Source organism: Mustela nigripes, chromosome 2, assembly GCF_022355385.1.
Source record: "Mustela nigripes isolate SB6536 chromosome 2, MUSNIG.SB6536, whole genome shotgun sequence".
NCBI lineage: Eukaryota > Metazoa > Chordata > Mammalia > Carnivora > Mustelidae > Mustela > Mustela nigripes.
Window position 1 is genome coordinate 100,468,629 of NC_081558.1, and position 22,771 is coordinate 100,491,399.

The 22,771-nt window shown below is 41.8% G+C and overlaps 1 protein-coding gene across 1 annotated transcript in view; it reads right to left on the reverse strand.

Annotated features, from left to right (window-relative positions):
- Nucleotides 1-6,390: 6,390 nt before the first annotated feature.
- SLC12A8 (solute carrier family 12 member 8) overlaps nucleotides 6,391-22,771 on the reverse strand; it is a 137,628-nt gene continuing 121,247 nt past the window's right edge. The window contains exons 11-14 of the mRNA XM_059388009.1: nucleotides 18,295-18,383; nucleotides 17,605-17,722; nucleotides 10,613-10,673; nucleotides 6,391-6,880 (exon numbers count right to left, since the gene is read on the reverse strand). Of these exons, the coding sequence (XP_059243992.1) occupies nucleotides 6,718-6,880; nucleotides 10,613-10,673; nucleotides 17,605-17,722; nucleotides 18,295-18,383 (431 nt within the window). The 3' untranslated portion in view covers nucleotides 6,391-6,717. The remainder of the gene's footprint in view (nucleotides 6,881-10,612; nucleotides 10,674-17,604; nucleotides 17,723-18,294; nucleotides 18,384-22,771) is intronic.

Below are 22,771 nucleotides of genomic sequence, written 5' to 3' on the forward strand. Positions count from 1 at the left end.
ATCTGATCCTCTCCTCTTGGGCTCTGTGTGGACACTGAGGGGATAAGACCCAGCAGGAAAGTGGGTTATTTGCTCTAGAGGGAAACCCTGGTTCAAAAGAAAGGAAAGTGAGTAGGATTTTGATGTTTAAGAGAAATTCCCAATGCTCTGGGAAGGGAAGGGAGAAGCCCGAGAGGAGAAGTGGTGTAGGAATGTGGCCAAAGAGTCTGAGAAGTGGAGGGGCTGTGGGGGAAGAGGCATGAACTGGTGGGAGGCCAGCTCTCCTGGCTCTTGTGCTGGAGCAGAGTTCCTATTGCTGGCTGGGGAGGGTGTCTTGCTACGTACGTCTGTGGCGGACAAGATCCAGTGTGGCCTGCTGAAGCTGTGGGGCTCCAGTCTGCTCTGAAGTTTCAGGCTCGCAGATGCCAAGAATCACTGCAGCGATGGGTAGACTTGTTTCTTCCTTTCTGTGTTCCCCACGGCGAGTGACGTGGCATCAGCAGGGGCGGTAGAACATTCTTAGGCAGCCTCCTCCGTCTTCATTTCCTCCCAAATAAGGCGCACCTTATCTTAATTTGGAGCCTGCAACACCACTCGGATGCAGGCAAAATTAGAATTCCCATTCCACAGAGAAGGAAATTGAGGATCGGAGAGGTTCCAAAGGCTGCCTGAGGTCACAGAGCTAGCAAGGGGTACAGCCAGGATTCGCACCAAGGTGGGCCTCCCCAAATCCCACAAATTTGCAACTGCACCAAATTCCTTCCAGGTGAGTCCACTTAAAAGGCAAAGGAAGGAAGAAGCGTGGTGGGGTTGGAGGTGAGACCTGCCTTCTCTTGTTTTGCTCCTTCTGTCTCATCTGTCTTCGAACCTTATTCTGTTGGTTCACAAGCTTTCCATGTCCTCTGCCCAACCTGGTTCAAAAGCTTCCCCAAGAATGCAAGCTGGTGTAACCATTCTGGAAAACAGCATGGAGGTTCCTCAAAAAGTTGAAAATAGAGCTACCCTACAACCCAGCATTTGCACTACGGGGTATTTATCCTAAAGATACAAACTGTAGTGATCTGAAGGGGCACGTGCACCCGAATGTTTATAGCAGCAATGTCCACAACAGCCAAACTATGGAAAGAACCTAGATGTCCATCAACAGATGAATGGATAAAGAAGATGTGGTATATATACACAACGTTATACTATGCAGCTATCAGAAGAAATGAAATCTTGCCATTTGTGACAACGTGGATGGAACTAGAGGGTATTATTCTTAGCAAAATAAGTCAATTGGAGAAAGACAATTTCATATGATCTCCCTGATATGAGGAAGTGGAATGCAATGTGGAGGGTTTGGGGGGTTGGAAAAGAATAAATGAAACAAGATGGGACCAGGAGGGAGACAAACCATAAGAGACTCTTTTCTTTTTTTTTTTTTTTTTAATTTATTTATTTGACACACAGAGATCACAAGCGGGCAGAGAGGTGGAAGCAGGCTACCGCTGAGCAGAGACACCCCCACCATGAGGTGCTGGATCCCAGGACCCTGAGATTATGACCTGGGCCAAAGGCAGAGGCCTTAACCCACCGATCCACCCAGGCACCCCAACCATAAGAGACTCTTAATGTCACAAAACAAACTGAGGGTGGGAGGAGGTTAGGGAGAGGGTGGTTGCATTACGGACATAGGGGAGGGTATGTGCTATGGTGAGTGCTGTGAAGTGTGTAAACCTGGCGATTCACAGACCTGTACCCCTGGGGCTAATAATACATTATATGTTTATTTAAAAAAAAAAAAAAAGCTTCCCCAAGAAGAACCCTGGATGTATTCCTCCCTCCACATCTCCTCAGCACGTGTGAGGTGACTCGCAGTGAGTCGTGCGGCGGGATGCTGCAGACTCTGTCGCCGAGCCTCGGCTGTCCCCCTGCGCACCTCCCCAGCCTCCCCGGCCCCCACGGATGGTCCAGAACTTTTGACTAGTTTCTTACGTGGCCAAAGGAGTTTTTGTAGATGGAGTTCGGCTAAAGATCTGGAGACGGGGAGAACACGCGGGATCATCCAAGGGGCCCAAAGTCATCCCACACAGGTCCTCAGAAGCGGAGGAAGGAAACAGCGGAGTTGGAGAAGGCTTGGTGACAGAAGCAGACGCCAAAGTGCAGGCGATGGCGGACTGCGGGCTTGAAGATGGACGGGCCCAGCTCCCAGGCCTGCCGGCGGCCTCTAGAAGCTAGAAGAAGCAGGAAATCGTCTCCTCTTGATCCTCCGGAAGGAACACGGCCCTGCCGATGCGCTGCGTTTACCCCAGTGAGAACCCTGGCGGCCAGCCTCCTGAGTTTACGAAGAGATACATGTGTGCTGTTCTAAGCCACGGAATCTGCGGTCCTTGCTACAGCAGCGCCGGAAGAGCGCTCTGTTCCTTCTGTTCTGAACCCTGCCCCCTCCCACCCTGACCGCCCACACCCACCCGCTACCGGGGCCTCAAGCAGCGGGTTCAAAACTCTGCGCCCGCAGAGTTCATGGCAGCATCCACGGCCCCTCCCCTCACTGGCTCTGACCTCAGGGGTGGGGGACCCCACTCGCCCCGTCTCCAGTGTGGAAGGGCAGAACAGCAAGATGTGTCAGGGGAGGCGTAGAGTTGTGTGGTTCCTGGATCGTGCTCACTTAATTCTCACAAGGTTCTTCTGATAAAGCCCCATAAAATGTTGAGATGGATTTTTATGATCATTTCTCAGCCTTCCATTCTCACAGCACACAGAGTGGGCTGCAAACCCCTTCAGGACCTGGTCCTTGCATAATTCTCTTGCCTCCCACTGCCTCACTCCTAGGTTTCTGACACCTTGAATTACCCCAAACGCTGATCTTGTAACCTCAGCTGCCTTCCCCACTATAGCTCCTACACCCTTGTCCAGGTTTAATACATAAATTGGCACATTATTTCCCATCCTTAGATATACTCCCTCAGTCAGAAACCTGGTGGGGGGGGGGGAGGAAGGAAGAAGGAATCTTGAACCTCAAACTTCCACATTGATTTATAACGTTTGTGCAGGATATACTCTATTGTGTAAGTCAGAGGACTCGTTAGCATGACTCCCAGAGACTTCTGAGAAATGACTCCTATTCTGGTTCCCAGCCCTGAACTCGAGGCGGCTCTAGAATTGGTCTGATTTCACCCTGAAAGTTTGAGGGTGGGGGCTGAGTTCATTTCTGTTGGAACAACAGCTCTGAGATTGGTGAGGTGTATCTGGCTCAGGTGAGGTGGTCTTGGCCATGTATACAGCAGCTCCAGCCATGGATGGGTAGGTCAGTGGGTGGGTGGGTGGACGGATAATTGTCTAGATCAACAGGTGAGGGGGTAGGTAGATAGGTGGATGGGGGAATGACAGTTCATTGGATAGATTAATCAATAGACCATATGGCCTGAAGGGAGACATTCATGCTTCTAGAAGGTCTGATATGACCCTCACTCATTCACACATTCTTACCTACAACTGTGTACCTCTCAGTAAAATCTTTAGGCCAGAATCTTTCCCTCTGTTTTAGAAAACATTCCTAGTCTCACTGCCATACATCCTGGCTGTGCTGACAGTTTTAAATATCCTTTAGGTGAGTAAATTCTGTCAGAATGATCCAGTGACATCTACGTCCCATTTTTCTGACAACTGTATTGCTACTGAACTTTGTCCCTACACAAGTTGTATACATCTCTTAAGTGTCACCCAGATCTCTTCTGTCGCACCTGTCTCTGGGGCCAAGACCACCTGTTCCCACTCAGCCACCCCTGCTGGGCTCCAGTCAGTTTCACGTACACAGATTTGCTGCTTGCTGCAGAACTTGGTAGGTCCTCCCAGAGTGCCAATCACAAATGTGGGCAGGAGTCGGGCTGGGTTATGTCTCATAGCTAACCTTTGACCATGGGAAACAAAAACCAGTGGATGAATTCTCATCCTTTCCTTCCTCTGCAAGAAGGTCTTGAGATGCAGGTGTCTCTACGGGCTCTCAGAAGGGTCCTTTGAGATGAAGCATTCAGCTGTCCCCGATACTAAATGGTTTCTAAGTCAATGCCAAGTCTCCCTCCCTGCATCACTCCCATTTTCTCTTGCTCCTGCTTCCCTGGCTGTACCCTCAGGAAAGCAGTAGCACATAAGCTTCTGCTTTCTGGGGATCCCAGCCTAAGATCTGAGGGCCACTGTACTGGTTACTATTATTATTTAAGCAATATCATTTGGTTAAGCACAAGATTTTTTGGACATATTTAGATGATTCAGTGTATTCAGTATCTATATCCCATGCTAGACTGTGAGCTGTTTGTTTAGGTGTCCCCAACACTGAGTGGAATGCCAGAATTCTTCACCCCACTCCCCACTTACTCTTTTCTGTGACATTAATCATACTGGCAAAGTTCTTATCTGCATACTTCAATCTTCTGCTGTAGATGGTTTTCAAACTCAGTACCCTCATTTTTGGAGGGGTTACTTTTTTTCAGCCTGCTACGCAAAATTCAAAAGAACTAAATGCCGTATCATTAGAGCCTTCTCTGGTAGGCTGAAAAGTGGTACCCCAAACGATAGCCACATCCCAATCCTTAAGGCTCTTGGGATGGGTATCCTGGATGGTGTGTGTGGACCCTAAAGGCCATCACACGCATTCTTATGAGTGAGGTAGAGGCTGACATCACATACCCATAGGAGAGGGGGTGTGACCATGGAGCAGAGAGACTTGAAGGTGCTGGCCATGAAGATGGGAGTGATGTGACCACAGGGCAAAGACTGCCCACAGCCACCAGAAGATGGAGAAGGCAAGGATAGAATTCTCCCCAGTGGTCAGAGCCCCTGGAGGGAGCACGGTGCTGCTGTGACACTGATTTTGGATGTCTGGCCTCCAGAACTGTGAGGATACATTTCAGAAACTCGGAGCAGTTTTTTCTTGAAAAGGGTCTTCAGAGATCACCAACCCTGGCCCTCATGAATACAGTCACTTTTTGTTCCTACTATTTCCCACCTGCCTACTGAGTTGGTTGAAGTTGTTTGTTATAATGTTTGGAAGTCTGATGTTTGACTCAAATGGTGCATAGGCAGTAATTGTAAACTTGACCTCATTTTCCAGGAGAGAATGAGATCCAACTGTCCTCTCGTCATGACCTTACCCTTGCACTGGCTTTAAGCTCTTCCATCCAGCAGACCAGCACTCTCCAGCATGGGGCCCGAGGATGGCTTGTGTGGAATTGCTGAAGCACTCATTAAAAATGTCAAGTCCAAGGCCACCTGCAGTGGGTCAGTCAGGTAAGTGTCTGCCTTTGGCTCAGGTCATGATCTCAGGGTCCGAGTATCAATCCCTGCTGAACGGGGAGCCTGCTTCTCCCTCTCCCTGCCCCTGCCTGGTGCTCTCTCTTGCTTGCACTCTCTCTCAAATAAATATATAAAATCTTTAAAAAAAAAAAATTCAAGTCCAGGACTCTGCCCCAAACCTACTGAAAAAAACAAAACAAAACAAAAACAAACAAACAAAACCTATGGATGAGGTGCAGAAATTTGCACTTTTGACAAGCCTCCCAGACTTGAGCAAGTCTCTATACACTGGCTTAAGAGCGTCTACTACAGAAGAAAGGGGTCATGATGGACCCAGGGGTACTTCCCTGTGGCTCAGCAGGAAAACTCCCATCCCTGAGCTAGGTGCTGAACTCACCAGGGGGAAGCTACTGCCCTTGCCCCCAGGACGGCTTGCTTGTGATGAAAGCCACCGTGAGCTCATCAAGGAACCAAAACACTCTTGTCCCTTCGCCCGCTCCTACCGTGAAACGGCTGCAAAGGTGTCCACAGAGCTGGGGCCCACAAAGGCTTCTGAGAACATGAGTCACCATTACATATCTCACGGTATTTAACTTTTTAATTAATAATACTTTCCCTAAACAATAATAGCTTGCAAGCGCATGTGCCCTTTGATCTCGCAATTCCACTTCTGGGAATTTATCCTACGGATAGACTCTATGCTTGTACGTATGCACAAGATTATTCACTGCAGAACTGATTGTAATAGAGAAACATGAGAAATGATCCAAATGTCATCACTGTGGAACTGATGAAATAAATTATACCACTTTGATACAATGGAAAATAATGAGGAAACTGTATAGGTATTGGTATGGAAATGTCTCCAAGGGGAAAAGCAAGGTGCAGAACACATGTATAATATACTACGTTTTGTGGATAGAAAGGGAGTTAATAGGAATCCATATTCCTCTTTACTTGTATATTCATAAAGAAATGCTGGAAGTATATCTAAGAACAGTGGTTGCCTCTGGGGCAGGGGATGAACTTAGGAGGAACAAGGACGGGAGGGGAAGCTTGCACATTATGATATAAGATTATCCTTTGGGTTTTAGAACCATGTGAATGTAGTATTTATTCAAAAAATAAATAATACAATAAAATTTAAAATATTTATTGTGGCCTCCAGAGCAAGCAACCTGGTGTGATTCTCCGCACCTGCACGTCTTGACGTCTGTGTGGGGCTCTCCAAACTGGGTGCATGTTGCGGAGGCTACAGGCTTTCAGGTGGTTCCCCAGAGGAGATGGGTGCTCCAGACCAGACTGCAGATTTCCATCCTCCAAACCAGCAGGGGGAGAACATCTCTGAGATTCTTACTGAGGAGAACCAGCATCATGAAGGCTCTGGGATCTGGATCCATTGCACCCTGGCCAGCTCCAAGGCAGGAGGGTCCTCGGGCTGCCTGCTAATGAGTACTCAGTCCCTCAGTACTGAGACAGCAGCTGTTCCCGACTCACAAGGGAGGACTGGTGGTAGCGGTCCCGAGTGGCGAAGTCCGCGTTCTCCTGGGTGAGCTGAGTCATCTCCATGTCAACCCTAGCCAGGGACGGTGCCAAAATTATCTGCTCTTGGGGCGATCTCAAGCTCCTTTGGTGAGAGGAAACACAGAGGCGGTCAGAACCAAAGACAGAGTGCTAATCGGTGGAGCTGGGTCTGCTCTGGGAGAGAACAGTGCTTCGCACGAGGGGCGGTGTGCTTATTATTTTGTATTTATTTAACATGCATTTAAATAAGATAACTGCGGAATACTATTTGTGTAATAGTTTATGAACCCAAACTATAAAAAATAAGGATGAAATAAAATAAGGAGAGTGATATTTACCTCTGTTTAGTGGAAACCTAAGAAAATGTACCCACCCAATGGGAGACAACCCACAAGATAACCTTCCACACGGTGTCATGTTGGGGTTCTATGGCTTTTCTTCGCTTTCCTTTCAAATGAAATAATGGAACAGAGAGGCTGGAAAATGGAGAAGAGCAGAAAGAGATGCTTTCTCTTTGGTTCGTTGGAAAGAACCTTGAACGAAGAATGATTTCCAGGGCTGAGGTTTACAGAAGAAACTGCTAGAAGGGGAGCTGCAAAGGCTTTTGACACTAAATTGGCCTGAAGACAAAAAGTATATCCTGATGTGGATTCCATGGTCACTGAAGTGTCTCCATACAGTTGAAGTTAGAATAAACCGTAAAGAAAAATGTCTGGTAGACAAGAGGAAAGTGCTACAGGCAGAATGCAGTAAGGAAAGAGAGTCACCTCCCTGCCACTCATCAGCCTCATCACCCCAGGCCAGCTCTTCAATCACCTCCCCTGCCTTCTTTTCTCATCTTTCCTGGTCCCCTTCAGTTTCCTCAGTCTGTGGTAGGTCCTTTTTTTTTTTTTTTTTTCTTTCCCAAAGATTTTATTTATTTATTTAACAGAGAGAGAGAGAGAGAAAGATCACAAGTAGGCAGAGAGGCAGGCAGAGAGAGAGGGGGAAGCAGGCTCCCCACTGAGCAGGGAGCCTGATGCGGGGACCTGAGATCATGACCTGAGATCATGGATTGCCTCCTCAAAATTTTACTCAGAAAGAATCATCCACTCTGTAAGTACTAATGTTCAGTTCTTTAAAGAATATATTTGACAATTATCTTAAAAAGGTAGCAATCTAATATTCTAAACTTGTGGAACCTCAGTAGGAAGCTCTAGTTGCTTTTGGCAAAATGTGCTGTTATAGAAGTTTAGATCACAGGACTAAGACTTGAAGCCACTTGCTGAGAACATCTCTAAATTAGATAGAGGGAGCTTTTTCTGAGAAATGAAAGAACTTCTGTAAAGGTCGAATCTGCAAGATGTAAGGTCAAGAGGTAACATTCAGTCAACATACAGGTGTTTTTGCCAATCAATTATTTTTGTTAATGGCTTTTTTTTCCCCCTAAGGTGAAACTATTGTATTCTTCTGAGTTCAGGGAAACACTATGTTTCCCTTTTAGACTAGAATAGCCTGAGAATTCTCACCTGGGCAATTGCTAGGACTTCTGAAAAGAAAACCTTCTCAAGGTCAGGCTTCATTTCACATAATTCTGGGAATTGTATGTGTAATGGAAGCACATAGCCAAGTTCCTTTGCCCAAACACATTCTATAATATTATTCTTCGGTTTTGAAAAGCATCTGGGACTATAGTTGGGAGAGGAGGAAACAAACCCTTCAAAACTACCAAACAGCCATTTCTACCTTTAAGCGAATCATCCTTTCTTGGTTCTTTCACCCTCTTGGATGAGCACCACGGGACCTCACCCAGGAGGCACGTGAGGCAGCAAACGTGGTGTTGAGACAGAGTGGAGACCTTCACCACCCACTTCAGAAGCCCACAGAGCTATGAACAGTGTGTACTGGTTTCCCTTCCAACCAACGCACTATCCTTCTCTAAGAATAATCTCCTCTGAAGACATTGTTTTTTCCTAAGTAGTACTACAGTGACCTCAGAGGTGAAATTCCTGGAATCCAAGTGCAACTTAAGGAGGAGTGACCTCCCAGGGTCACTTATAGGCTTTAAAACCAGAAATATGCCTAAAAATATTCCTGTGAATCAGATAAGGCCAAGTACTTTCAACCACACACCTCTTGCAGCTCAATTCTGCAGGCAGCTTCTACACAGAACCTGTGTTCACTCAGCCTCTACTTTCCGTCAGGACGAGGGGGTAGGGGAAAGAGATCAAGTCACTCAACCTGGTGCCCCAGACTGGAAGAAAGGCCAGTGGTGGGAGGAGGGGCAACCCGCCACCTCCTATCACTGCACAAAGGACAACAGCCATCTTCCTGGCAGAGGACAGGGACTCCCCCCACACACCAGTCCTCTCCCTAGTGGTTCCCAGAGCCCTGCTCCTTTTGGTTCATCATCCTAGGCTCTAGCACCAACATTTCCTTTCTTCTGTCGACTTGAACTAGAGGGTTTACAAAGGTTGCCTTTAAAAGGATTCTTAGGAGGGAGGAATGGGGAGTTACTGTTTAGTCAGCATAGACTTTCTGTTTTGCAAGATGGAGAGTTCTGGAGATGAATGGTGGTGAGGGCTGCACAATGGTGTGAATGAACTTAATGCCACTGAATCATACACATAAAAATGGTTAAGATGGGGGGCACTGGGTGCCTCAGGTAAGCATCTGACTCTTGATCTCAGCTCAGGTCTTGATCTCAGGGTTGTGAGTTCAAGCCCAGCGTGAAGCCTACTTAAAAAAAAAAAATCGTTTAAGATGATAAGGTCTATGACATGTCTGTTTTACCACAATTTTTAAAAAACGGAAAGAAAAAAAAAAGGATTCTGAATTTACATGGGGGATCAATGGGAAAGGCTCCGCTCATCCATTAGCAACATCAGGGCACAGAAGGTGGCAATATCGGTAAGGGCAACCCAGACATCTCTAGTTTCAGAAACAAACCAACAAAATGAAACCAGGGTCCTGCCTGGATTTTCCCAGCCCGCAGCCCTGGCTCCTCACTGGTATCGAAAGGGGAGGGAAGTGATTTTCCAGAGTCCTGAGGCCTTCAAAGTTGAGGAAGCATTGTACCGGAAGGGTGGAGGAGGAACAGGAAAGAGATGAGGGCACTCCTGAAATCGTACCTTCTCCATGAGGCCTCCTCCTGCTTCTCCCTTTCCCTGTGTATTTGAACATAGAGGGGCCAGAGAAATCCTCTAGAATCTCTGCTATGTTTCTGTACTTGATCTCTGCTTGTTCGCCAATACAATCACATCAACCGCCCCTGAATTGAGATGGCAGAAGGGGTGGCCTTGAGGCCTTAATCTTGTATATGATAGTGTATTGAAACTGGTATGTCTTATTTTTTTTTTTTAAGATTTTATTTATTTATTTGACAGAGAGAAATTACAAGTACACTGAGAGGCAGGCAGAGAGAGAGAGAAGGAAGCAGGCTCCCTGCTGAGCAGAGAGCCCGATGTGGGACTCGATCCCAGGACTCTGAGATCATGACCTGAGCCGAAGGCAGCGGCTTAACCCACTGAGCCACCCAGGCGCCCGAAACTGGTATGTCTTAGACTGGGAACTTGCTGACTCAGCACACAGCAATCTGATTCTAGATAAACCTTCTGTTCATGATTCCTGAAGGTATGAAAGCAAGACTTGAGCCATAAGAAGCTTCTGCTGAGCTGAGATGGGGGTGGGGGGAGGGAGGGTTGGGCGGGGGGAGGCTGGGGTGGCTGGGGGGCGGAAGGCAAGGAGGAACAGAGTCTGAGCATCATTGAGGTTGTCAGATGTCAGGTTCCCACACATGTTTCACTTAAACCTAGCCAGGGACGGGACACCCCAAGTACCTCCTATTAGCACAGACCTGCAGGAGATGGTCACAAGGGACTTCATCCACCTGAAGAAGCTGAAGCTGGAAGCTGATCCTGTAGGGAAAACATATACATAAGTATTAATAAAGGCTCTACATCCAGAAGCCCAGGTTTTTTATTGTTGTTGTTTTGCTTTTTATTTGACAGACAGCAATCACAAGTAGGCAGAGAGGCAGGCAGAGAGAGATGGAGAAGCAGGCTCCCTAATGAGCAGAGAGCCCAATGCAGAGCTCGATTCCAGGACGATGGGATCATGACCTGAGCCAAGGGCAGAGGCTTTAACCCACTGAGCCACCCAGGCGCCCCCAAAAGCCCAGTTTTAATAGTGAAACTCTCTGACCCACACACAGAATTAGCACAAAATCTTTCTTTCCTTTTTCAGTTTAACCAAACCTCATTTATTGTAAGACTCTGACAGCAACCTACTAAGGACTTTGTTCCCATATATAGTGTTCAAAAATTTCTTGCAAAAATTTCTAAAATCCAAAATCCCAAGAAAGAAACTAAAGACAGTGCTACAGAGGAAAAAGCAGAGGATTTGCCAACTTCAGTCTTAGGAATCTAAAATTTTCTGATAATTTTTTTTCTGTTAGATTCAAATTGATAATATGTTAAATACATGCTATAAAATCCCCTACTAGACCATTCACCCTTTAAGCATAGAAAGGACGTGTTTTTCATCTTGGAACCTCACAGTACAACACCCATAGGATCTGGCTCTGGAGACATTTCTATAGGCGTTAAGTGAATCACTTAGCTCAGTATACAGCCACGTCAGAGCCGAAGCTTGAAGTGAGATTACTGTGATACTGGCCAAGTATCCTGACATAGAACACACTGACTCATATAGAACTTAGCACCTTTTTTTTTTTTTAAATCCACCCCTCCTTTAATGTGGGTTTTTAAAAAATAATCTCATATAATAAATAAGATGAAACTTCAGGAAATCAAATCAAATGTAGTTTCAGAAAATGCTTCTCCAAATTTTGTATCTGTCTGTCTGTCTATCTAAATGGCTGGTTTAAAACTGGTTGATAAGATAGTATTCAGTATATAATCAGGACGTTAGCATTATGGGATACACAAACCAACAAATCTGGAGCCCTCACCGCCAATCACCTTCTTTGTTAAACTCCCCATACACCAAGCCAATACTCCCCTGCCCTGATCACCCCAGGGCCAGGTACTGGATAGCTGGTGACCACTCTTATACCCCAGAGCCCACCAAAATTATTCAAACTATCCAATCCTAAACGTGTTCAGCTACCTCCCTGCCTTGCCCATCCCTTCCTATTAAAACTCCAGTAATGGCTCTGGGTCAAGTTCTCCTCTCTTCATCTTGACCAACCCTGCTCCTTCCCCTTTAGGCCCTGAGTTGTTGCCCTGCCTCCTGTTTCTAGGGATCTGTCAGTATAAACTTCTTCCTTTGTGACTATCATTTTTCTGTGTGTGTATCTTACCATTTCTGTGCCTGTGTTTAATTTTACTAATTAAAACAAATTAGTACATTTTTAGAACAAACTACATGTATTTAAAGTGTAAAATTTGGAAAGTGTTGACCCATGTATGTACTGTGAAGCCATCACCACAAACAAGATAATGAACATATCCATCACCTCCAATAGCTTCCTCAAGCTGCTTCATAAGACCTCCCTCCCATGCATCCCCCCACCCACGAACCCCATCCAAAGGCAACCACAGATCTGCTGTCATTATAGATTAGTTTGCATTTTCAGTAATTATATATATGCAGAAAAGTATACTATGCATTCTTTTTGTCTGGTTTATATATAAATTATATATAAAATATATTAATTATACATATGAAATATACTATGTACTCTTTCAGTCTGGTTTCTTTGACTCAGCATCTCTATCTTGAGATTCATTCATGTCGCTGCATGGATCAACAGTCCATACTTTTTTTTTTTTTTAAGATTTTATTTATTTATTTTTCAGGGAGATAGAGAGAGAGAACACAAGAGGGTGAATGGCAGGCAGAGGGAGAAGAAGGCAGAGGGAAAGAAGCAGCCTCCCCACTTAGCAAGGAACCTGACATGAGACTGCACCCCAGGACCCTAGGACCATGACCTGAGCCAAAGGCAGATGCTTAACAACTGAGCCACCCATGAGCCTCAATGCCCATTCTTTAAAAAAAAGTTCATCCTTTGTATTGCTGAGTAATATTCCATTGTATGGCTATGCTACAATTCATTTATAGAGTCACCTCTTGGTGGACATTTGAATTGTTTCCAGTTAGGGGCTCCTTACAAATTAAGCTGATCTGAATATTCATGTGCATTTTTTTTTATGGCCATGTGCTTTCATTTTGCTTGGGTAAATAACTAGGACCCTGTAGCTAGTTCATATAGCAGGTGTATGTTTAACTTTACTTACCTACTTACTTATTTACTTATCTATCAATTTATTTATTAAATTTTAATTCTAATATTGCTAACATACAGTGTTATATTAGTTCCCGGTGTACATTAGAGCGATCAATAATTCCCTACATCACTGGGAGCTCATCACCAGTTCACTCCTTCATCCCCGTCACCTATTTTACCCATCACCCCACTTTCCTGTTTAACTTGTTAATAAACTGCCGCACTGTTTTACGAAGTGATCGTATCATTTACATTCCCACCAGCAGTATACGATAGTTCTAGTTGCTCCATATCTTCAATGATGGATGGCATGGTCAGTATTTTTTTTTATCGTCAGTACTTTTAATTTTAGTCATATTAATAGGTGTATAGTAGTATGTTGTGATTTTAATTGCATTTCTTAATGAACATGCATGTTGTGCATCTTTTCATGTGTTTATTTGCCATCCATTAATGTTCTTTGATGAGATCCATTTAAAATCTTTGCCTGTTTTTGTTGTCATTTCCTTATTATTGAATTTTGAGAGTTTTTATGTATTCTAGATACAAGTCCTTTATTGGGTATGTGAATTGCTAATATTTTCCCACAGTCTTGGCTTGCCTTAGCATTTCTTTTTTTTTTTTTAAAGATTTTATTTATTTATTTATTTGACAGAGCGAGAAAAAGCACAAGGAGGGGGAGTGGGAAAAGAAGCCAAAAGGGACTTGATCCCAGGACCCTGGGATTATGACCTGAGCTGAAAGCAGATGCTTAACCAACTAAGCCACCCAGGTGCCGCAAACTTTGCATTTCTTTACTAGTATGTTTGGAAGATCAGAGTTCTTAATTTTGATGAAGTCCAATTTATCAAATCTTCTCCTGCGTTGAGTGTTGTATCTAAGAAATCTGTCTCATTCAGCCACAGTTTCTTATATTTTATTTTAGAAATTTTATAATTTTAGGTTTTACGTTTAATTCTATCATCTATTTTGAGTTACTTTTATAGTGTACGATATATGCAATTGCAGCTTATTTTTTTGAATATGGATTTCCAATTTTTCTAGCATCATATGGCAAATAGACTTTTCTTCCACTGAACTGTCGTGGTACCATTTCTTAGACTTTCTGTTTTGTCCGCTGATTTGTCTATCTTGATGCCAATACCATGATATCTCAATTGCTTTAGCGTATAATCAGTCTCGAAATCAGGTAATGTAAGTTCAACTCTGTTCGTGTACAAAGCTGTTTGGACTACTATAGGGCTTTTTGCATTTCCGTGTAAATATTTTGGAATCTGCTTGCCATTTGCTCCACAAAAGGCAGCTGAGATTTTGACTGGGATTGTGTCAAATCCATAGAACAATCTGGGGAGAACTGACATTAAGAATATTGAATCTTCCAATTCAAAAATACAGTTCATTTATTTCTTTAATTTCCTCTCTAATTTCTTCTCAGAAATGTTTGTAGTTTTTTCTCTTGTAGTTTGTGAATATTACACTAATTAATTTAGAATGTTAAACCAACCTTGAAGCCTGGGCACATCATTTTGTTATGATGTTTTATCCTTTTTATACATCTTTATATTCAACTTGTTAAAATTTTGTTAGGACTTTCTGCATCTACATTCATGAGGGATATTGATGTAGAGCTTTCCAAAGAGTTTCTATAGAATTAATTTTCTTCCTTCCTTAAATATCTGGCACTTTGCATTAGTGAAGCCATCTGGGCCTAGAGTTTTCTCTGTGGGCAGGTTTTTATTTATTTTTATTTAATCATTTATTTTAAAGATTTTATTTATTTATTTGACAGAGAGAGAGAGAACGCGCTCAAGCAGGCAGAAGGGCAGGCAGAGGGAGAGAGAGAAGCAGCTCCCCACTGATCAGAGAGCCTGACCTGGGGCTCAATCCCAGGATCCTGGGCTCGTGACATAGGCTCAAGGCTTAACTGATGGAGTCACCCAGGTGCCCCTGTGGGCAGGTTTCCAGTGACAAGGTATTTAGACTACCTAAATAGCCCTATATTCTAGAGTGAGCCTTGATATTTCTGTCTTTCAAGGAATTTGTTCAGTTTATCTCAGTTGCCAAATTTATTGGCATATAGCTGTTTATAATATTTCTTTGTTTTACCTTTAATACCTGCAGATGCTAGTAATATCATCTCTCCCATTCCTGATATTGGTAGTTTTGTGCCTTTTCTCCTTTTATATTGATCAGTCTAGCTGGAGGTTTGTCAATTTTATTGATCTTGCATAACCAGATTTTTGTCTCATTGTGTTCTCTCTATATAAAATTTTTATTTATTTCTATTTTGATCTTTATTTTTTCCTTTTTTATTCTTATTTGGGTTTAATCTGCTCTTCCTTAGTTTCTTAAGTTGCAAATTGGGGTCATTGATTTCAGAAATTTCTTTTTTCTTTTTTTTAAATTTTCAGTAGTTAACATACTGTGCAATATTGGTTTCTAATATATAATATAATAATATATATAATATATCTTTTCTAATATATGCATTCGATGTGTATAAATTTCCTTCTAACTATGGAATTAGCTCCATCCCCATAATTTCGAAATGTTACATTTTCATTTTTGTTCAGTTCAAAATACTTTGTAATTTTACTTATTATATTTCCTTTGGGCCATCAGTTATTTAGTTTATTGAGTTTATTTAGAGTTCTTAGTCATTTTAGGTTCTTTAGTTTCTAAACATTTTGATAACTGGGATATCATTCTATTACTTATTTCTAATTTACCTTCCCCTTAGTCAAAGAACATATTGTGTTCTTGAATTTGTTTGAATGCTTTTAAATTTATTTAATCTTTTTAAAAACTTTTAACAATTGGGACTCCTGGCTGACTTGAGTGGTTGGGTGACAGCCTTAGGCTCAGGTCATGATCCCAGAGTTCAGGATCCAGTCCTGCATTGGGCTCCCAGCTCAGTAGGGAGTCTGCTTCTCCCTCTGACCTTCTCTCCTCTCATCCTCTCATGTTCTCTCTTACTCTTACTCTCTCTCAAATAAATTTTAAAAAAAACTTAAAAAATTTTATTAAACATTTTTTAAAAGATTTTATTTATTAATCTGACAGAGAGAAATCACAAGTAGTCGGAGAGGCAGGCAGAGAGAGAGAGAGGGAAGCAGGCTCCCCGCTGAGCAGAGAGCCCAATGTGGGACTCCATCCCAAGACCCCGAGATCATGACCTGAGCCGAAGGCAGCGGCTTAACCCACTGAGCCACCCAGGCGCCCCTATTAAACATTTTTAAATACTAGACTATGGTCTGTCCTGGCAAATGTTTCATGTATACTTTTTTTTTTTTTAAGATTTTATTTATTTATTTGACAGTGACCACAAGTAGACAGAGATGCAGGCAGAGAGAGAGAGGAGGAAGCAGGCTCCCCACTGTGCAGAGCGCTCGATGTGGGGCTTGATCCCAGGACCCAGGATCATCATCTGAGCCAAAGGCAGAGGCTTTAACCCACTGAGCCACCCAGATACTGCTGTTTCATGTATACTTGAAAGAAATGCATATTCTGTTATTGTTGGGTGGAATACTCTATAAATGTCAGTTTGGTCAGGTTTGCTATCAATGTTCTTCAAGTCCTCTAAAGCCTTTTGATGTTATGCCTACTTATTTCAGCAATTATTGAGAGAGAGGTATTGGAATCTTGACTATAATTATGAACTTTTCTATTTCTTTTTGAAGTTCTGTCAGGTTTTACATCATGTTATTAAAGCTCTGTTTCTAAGTACGTAAGTGTTAAGGTTTGTTTTATCCTCTTGATGAATTTTCCCCTTTACTTTTCTGAAATGACCCTCTTTATCTCTGGCAATATTCTGTTCTCTGAAATCTATTTTGTCTGGTGTTAATACAATTACTTCACTTTTGTTTTGATTCACACTATCCTGGTACTATCTTTTCCCTCCCTTTTGCTCTTAATATATTTGACTTTTCTATTTAAAGATTTCTTGTAGACAGCATATAGTTGGATCACAATTTTTTTATTCAATCTGACAATCTCAGGGTTTAACCATTTAACTGGGAATGTTTAGACCATTTATATTTAGTGTGCTTATTCATATGGCAAGGTTTATATAAGCCACCTTGCTATATGTTTTTTGTTTGTCTCATATGTCCTTTATTATCATTTTATTTTTTCCTGTTTTATTTCAATTTGAGTACTTTGTAAATTCAATTTTATCTTCTTTATTGGCTTTTTAGCTATACTTCTTTGTTGTATTTTAATGGTTGCATTAGGGTTTGTAGTATATCTTTTTAAGTTATTATGGTCTACCTTTAAGTGATATTATAGTATTTCACATTAGTATCAGAAAGCTGAAACAGAATATTTCCATTTCTTTCTTCCAACAATAAAATTGTTACTAACAATTGTTAGTAACAATTTTATTGCCATATGTCTTCTGGCAACCAACAAGTTGTTATTATTTTTTATTTGTTACCATCTGTGTGCATGTTATATTATTCCTCCTAGACTATAAGCTATTTGAAAATGGGATTGAGAGCTGAGTCAGTGTCAGCATTTAACAGGTGCTCAAAATACATTTTTCAATGAATGCTGAAAGAGAAGAAGGGAGATGGTAGCAAAAAGGCTCTGCTGCTTACCAAGGTGAAGCCCTGGACTGGCCCGACCAATGTAGAAATACACAACGGCAGCAACACCTATGTTAATGAGGGTGTAGACCCACTGGATCACAAACATGATAAGAAGAGACACAAAAGCCTGTGGAAACAAAGTAGGAAGGGAAAATCATCTAACAGTTTATCACATGGTGAGCAAGCCACAAGGCCAGGGCCATAAGAAACAATAATAGTCCCTCTCATCAACCTCTGATCACTATAAATTCTGAATAGTTGAAGTTCACATATAATTCTTATAATTCATAATTCATAACCTCACTTAAGCAAATATTTGAGAAGACACCGGCCTGAAAGCACCCTGTAATCAAAACTATCAATAAATAGATATTCTACCCTAGCTCCTTGTCCTACTCCTGCCTAGAAGAAACAAATTAGAGTGAAATTATGCTAATTTCGTATACCTAAAAATTTAGAGACCCAGAGGTTATCATAGATGATTAATTATTTTTAAAGTAAACCATTGATTAAAATAAGTAGTTCATTAAATATAATCTTGCCATTTGTAAACTCATCTAAATTCTAATGTAACACACTTAAATCACATTGCTCCTAGTCAAGACTCCTTTCTCCTCTCCCCTGTACAGCCCCCTCGATTGACATTTCTATCGGAATTCTCTTCTCAAGGACAGTTGAGAAAAAAATGAAGTTACTCACCCCTAACAGGGAGACCCAGGGGTTGCACAAGTGGGTATAGAAAGAAGTTGGTCTCTGGATATCTTGGAGCGGAGACTTCAGGAAAAAATCTAAAAAATAAATGAGCCAAATCTTTGGTTACCAATTTGTTACCAAACCCTTTTCTATTTTTATGAACAAATACCTATGAATTCTTCTCCTCCAATTTTGTAACTCAGCTTAAAAATAATTTCCATTCACATCAGCCATCAACTCCCTCGACCACACTTCAGGTTTGCTTTACTAGTAACTTTACACTTCTAAATCATGATCTCAATCTATCTACCTCTGCTTATCACCTCTTCCCCCCCCCCTTATTTCTCTGCTGTCTCTCACCCCAACTATTCATAGCCTACAAAGGGATCTTCAGTCAATTTGTCCTACTATGTTTTTGCTTTCTATCACCTACCTCCTCTTTTCACTACCCTCTTACCTAGCTAAGATTCTATGGTCCAAGACCAACAGCATTCCCTTGCTTACCTCACCTGCTTCCACACTTCGGCAATTCCCCAGCAGTCTTATACCTAACCAACTCATTCTCCTACTCTCTGATGTAACAAATTTAAAGCTTCTCCTCTCAAACAGAGATTTTTTAATCTCTCACACCAAATCTACCAATCTACTTGCATCTGTACCCTCTCTTCTGTCTTTCTTCTTTTCACAGTGGATGAAGAGTCCTTAAGGACTTACTAATGCACCCCTTACCTAAGGCATACCCCTCCACTTGTGCCCTGTTCAAGGGTTTTGCCTTTGCATCATCAATTTCTCCATTCTTTACTCAATCATCCCCATCAAAGGCAAATATACTGTAATTTCTCCCACCTGAACAAATACTTCCTAATCCACTCCTTAGTTACTGCTCTATTTCTTTATCTTCTTTATAGTAAAACTCCTCACAAGAATTGTCTAGACAGTCTCTACTTCCCATTATTTCCTCAGCTCACTCTTAAGATTGTATATAACATTCCACTAAAACTACTCTTCCTAAGGTTGTCAGTGACTTGAAACTTCTCAAATTCAATGGTCCACTTACATTCCTCATTCTACTGGACCTTTCAGACAGTATCTGACATATATGATCTCTTTCTTCTTATTGAAACACTTTCTTCTTTTGGTTTCTAGGATACATTACTTCCCTGGTTTTCCTCCTGTCTCACTGGCCACTCCTTCTCAGTCTCCTTTTGCTGGCTTACCACCCCTTCCAACTCCCAAATATTGGAGTATCCCAGCATTTATTTATCCCTGGCACTCTTCTTATTTCCAAATATATTCACTCCTAGTCCCAAATGCTGATGTTCCAAGTTTACAACATCATCGATCTCTCCCTTGAACTGAAGTTTTGGGTACTTAGTTGTCTTCTTAATATCTCCCCTTACCTAACAAGCACCTTAACATGGCTAAAGCAGAAATCTATTCTCCCCAAGTTTTCTTCATCTGAATAAATGATACCACAATTCACTCAACTCTCCAAGATTTATCCTTAACCCTCTTTCCTCACACATAAATCTATTCCAACTGTACTTACTGTTGATTCTACCACCAAAATATATCCAAAATATGACCACTCCTTACCACTCCCATTGCTTCCATCCTAGTCCAAGCCATTTTCATCTTTCATCTGATTTAATAAAGTGTGTTCCTACAGTAGAGACTACAGTCATAGGACATTTCTCAGGATCTCTGGCAGTGAGGTGTGGTCACATGACTAAGTTCTCACCAGTGGAATACAAACAAAAGTGGTGAGTACCACTTCAGCACCAAGGTCTTTGAGAGAACAGGTATACCTCTTCTCTGTGCCTGAAATCTGAACATTGTGACTGAGTCTTGACTTTATATGACAAGGTACTAAGGGATAATAAAGCCAAAAGAATGGAAGGAGCCTGAGTCCCAGAATCAGTGCAGGGAGGAGAGCATTCCTAGACTATTAGTGAAAGTGAGAAATAAAGTTCCATTGTGTTTGAGCCACTTTATTTATTATTATTATTATTATAGTTTACTCTGCCTTAGTATATATCCAACAGGCTTTGGCTCCTTCTCTTACCTCTCTCCATACAATACATTCCTCACAAAGCCAGTGATTTTTTTTTTTTTTTCTTTTAAGTGAGCTTTCTGAAGGCTGAACCTGATCATATCACAACCCTGGCTTACATGGTCCTACAGGGCACTGACATTCACTTTCCTCAGGTACTCGCCTCCTACCTCTCTCCCCTGGCCCACTCCTCTCAAGTTACTGCTGGACTTGGAACTTGCCAATCCTATGCTCACCTGTACTTTTATACATGTTATTTCTTCTGCCTGGAACTCTTCCCCCACATCTCTGCATGGCTAACTACTTTATGATTAGAGTCTCCATTAAAACATCCTCTTCTCTGGGGCACTTGGGTGGCTCAGTGGGTTAGGCCTCTGCCTTTGGCTCAGGTCATAATCTCAGGATCCTGGGATCGAGTCCCGCATTGGGTTCTCTGCTCACCGGGGAGCCTGCTTCCTCCTCTCTCTCTGCCTACCTCTCTGCCTACTTGTGATCTCTCTCTGTCAAATAAATAAATAAAATCTTAAAAAAAAAAATCCTCTTCTCAGAGATATCTTTTCTGACAAACCTGTCTGAAACGGTACCCTTTCTCCCCACCGTCGTCTCTCTATTCTGTTACCCTGCTTTACCTTTCATCATAGTAGTTATCACTTACTGATATTATGGTGTATATATATATTTGTTTGTTTAATATGTGTCTTCCCCTACTACAATGCAAGCTCAAGGACAGCTGAGACCTTCTATGTCTATTCAGAATGTTCCCTCACACCTGCAACGGTGTTTGAAATGTAGTAAATGCTCTACATATGTGGCCAAATGAATAAAGAACCCGCCCTAGCCCCCAAAGTAGTCTCTATCCTTTCAACATCTATCTGCCTTCATCACAGGCTTCCAACTATTATACTTATCTTTTGTACTTCCATATCTTGAGGGCAATGACTGTCTTTTACATCTTAAATGTACATATTAAATGCCAAGATTTGGCATTTAGAAGTTTGTGTATAGGAAATGATGAGGAAGTATCTCCTCAATTGTGGATTAATATAAACTGCCAAAGTTTATGACTGATTTGAATTAATGGCTGTATTACTTTTTTTTTAAAGTAGGAATACTGTTCATTACCATTCATTAAATTGTACAATTTTAACATGCCCAAGGCATGATTCATTTTTTTCAGTTATAGGCTTAGTGAAATACAGTTGCCCCCTTGGTTTTTAAAGAAGGAACAGCATTGGTTAAGGACTTAGATTTTTGCCTCTCTGAGATGTGTGAAATGTTAACCTCACCTTTTCGCAGTTAATCTTAATCTCACACAACCTCAACTACCATGTGCCTAAGGAAACCGAATGGGTGTGTATGTTTTCCGAGGAACCTGGGGGGAAACAGAAGGAAGGGGTGTGCCCTCCAGGCAAGCACAATGAAGTTTTATACATCAGCAATGTGAGAGAGAACTCCTGCAACGATGCTCAATTACTGTGAATAGGCACAACGAAGCAGGCAGGCAGTTATTCAGAATTCTGAACAACTATGGTTGCAAAACCCTTGGATAGTGACTAAGATAATTTTTTTTCTCCTGTCAAGGGTTTTGCTGAAAGAAGTAAGTCTTACAGACTAGTGTGGGAGGAGACAGTTTCTCATGTTATAAATTCTAGAATAATAACCAAGAAAGCAACTTTACTTTATCACACCTTACTTGCAAAACAAACAGGTAAACAAAACCACACATCAGGCATGTTAAAAATATCAAATATAATAAACATAATTATGTGTTTTTAAAATAAAAAATTAAATAATTTTATAGAAGTGACTTAAAATAAATAGTAAACATCTCTGCAAATGTACTCCATATCTTTATCAGAATAAATAAACACATATTTCAGGTGTGTGGACTATAGAAATGCACAAGAATGTGCATTTCTATAGTCCACAAAGGATCATGTTTCAAGTTCATGTGGTATTTTTTTAGTTGTGGTATTAATTAGTAATATAATTATTCTAACCACTTTCCAAATGTTGCACATTTATTTCTAATTTTTTATTAACACAAACAATGTAGCTATGACAATCTGGAACACATCTGATGGTTTGTTGTTTGGTTTTGTTTCTTTGATATACAATTCCTCCAAATAGATTTACAGTCAGGGCAGTTAAATAGTTTTATATTTCTTGTCATAAAAGATCATTCTCCAGAGAGAAAGAACCAGAGATGTTATATCAACCAAAAAGCAATAATAAAAATCAAAAATTAAAAAAGAAGAAGAAGGAGGCGGGGAGGAGGAGGAGGAACCAGAGGGACTGTTAGCTATGGTAATGTGAAGAGGTCAGTGAATTCTCTTCACAAGAAGTAAGTATACAACCGGACAAAATAACAAAAACCAATCACTCAGGGCTCCACAATTTACCAAATGAAGACAAATAATTAAGAAATAT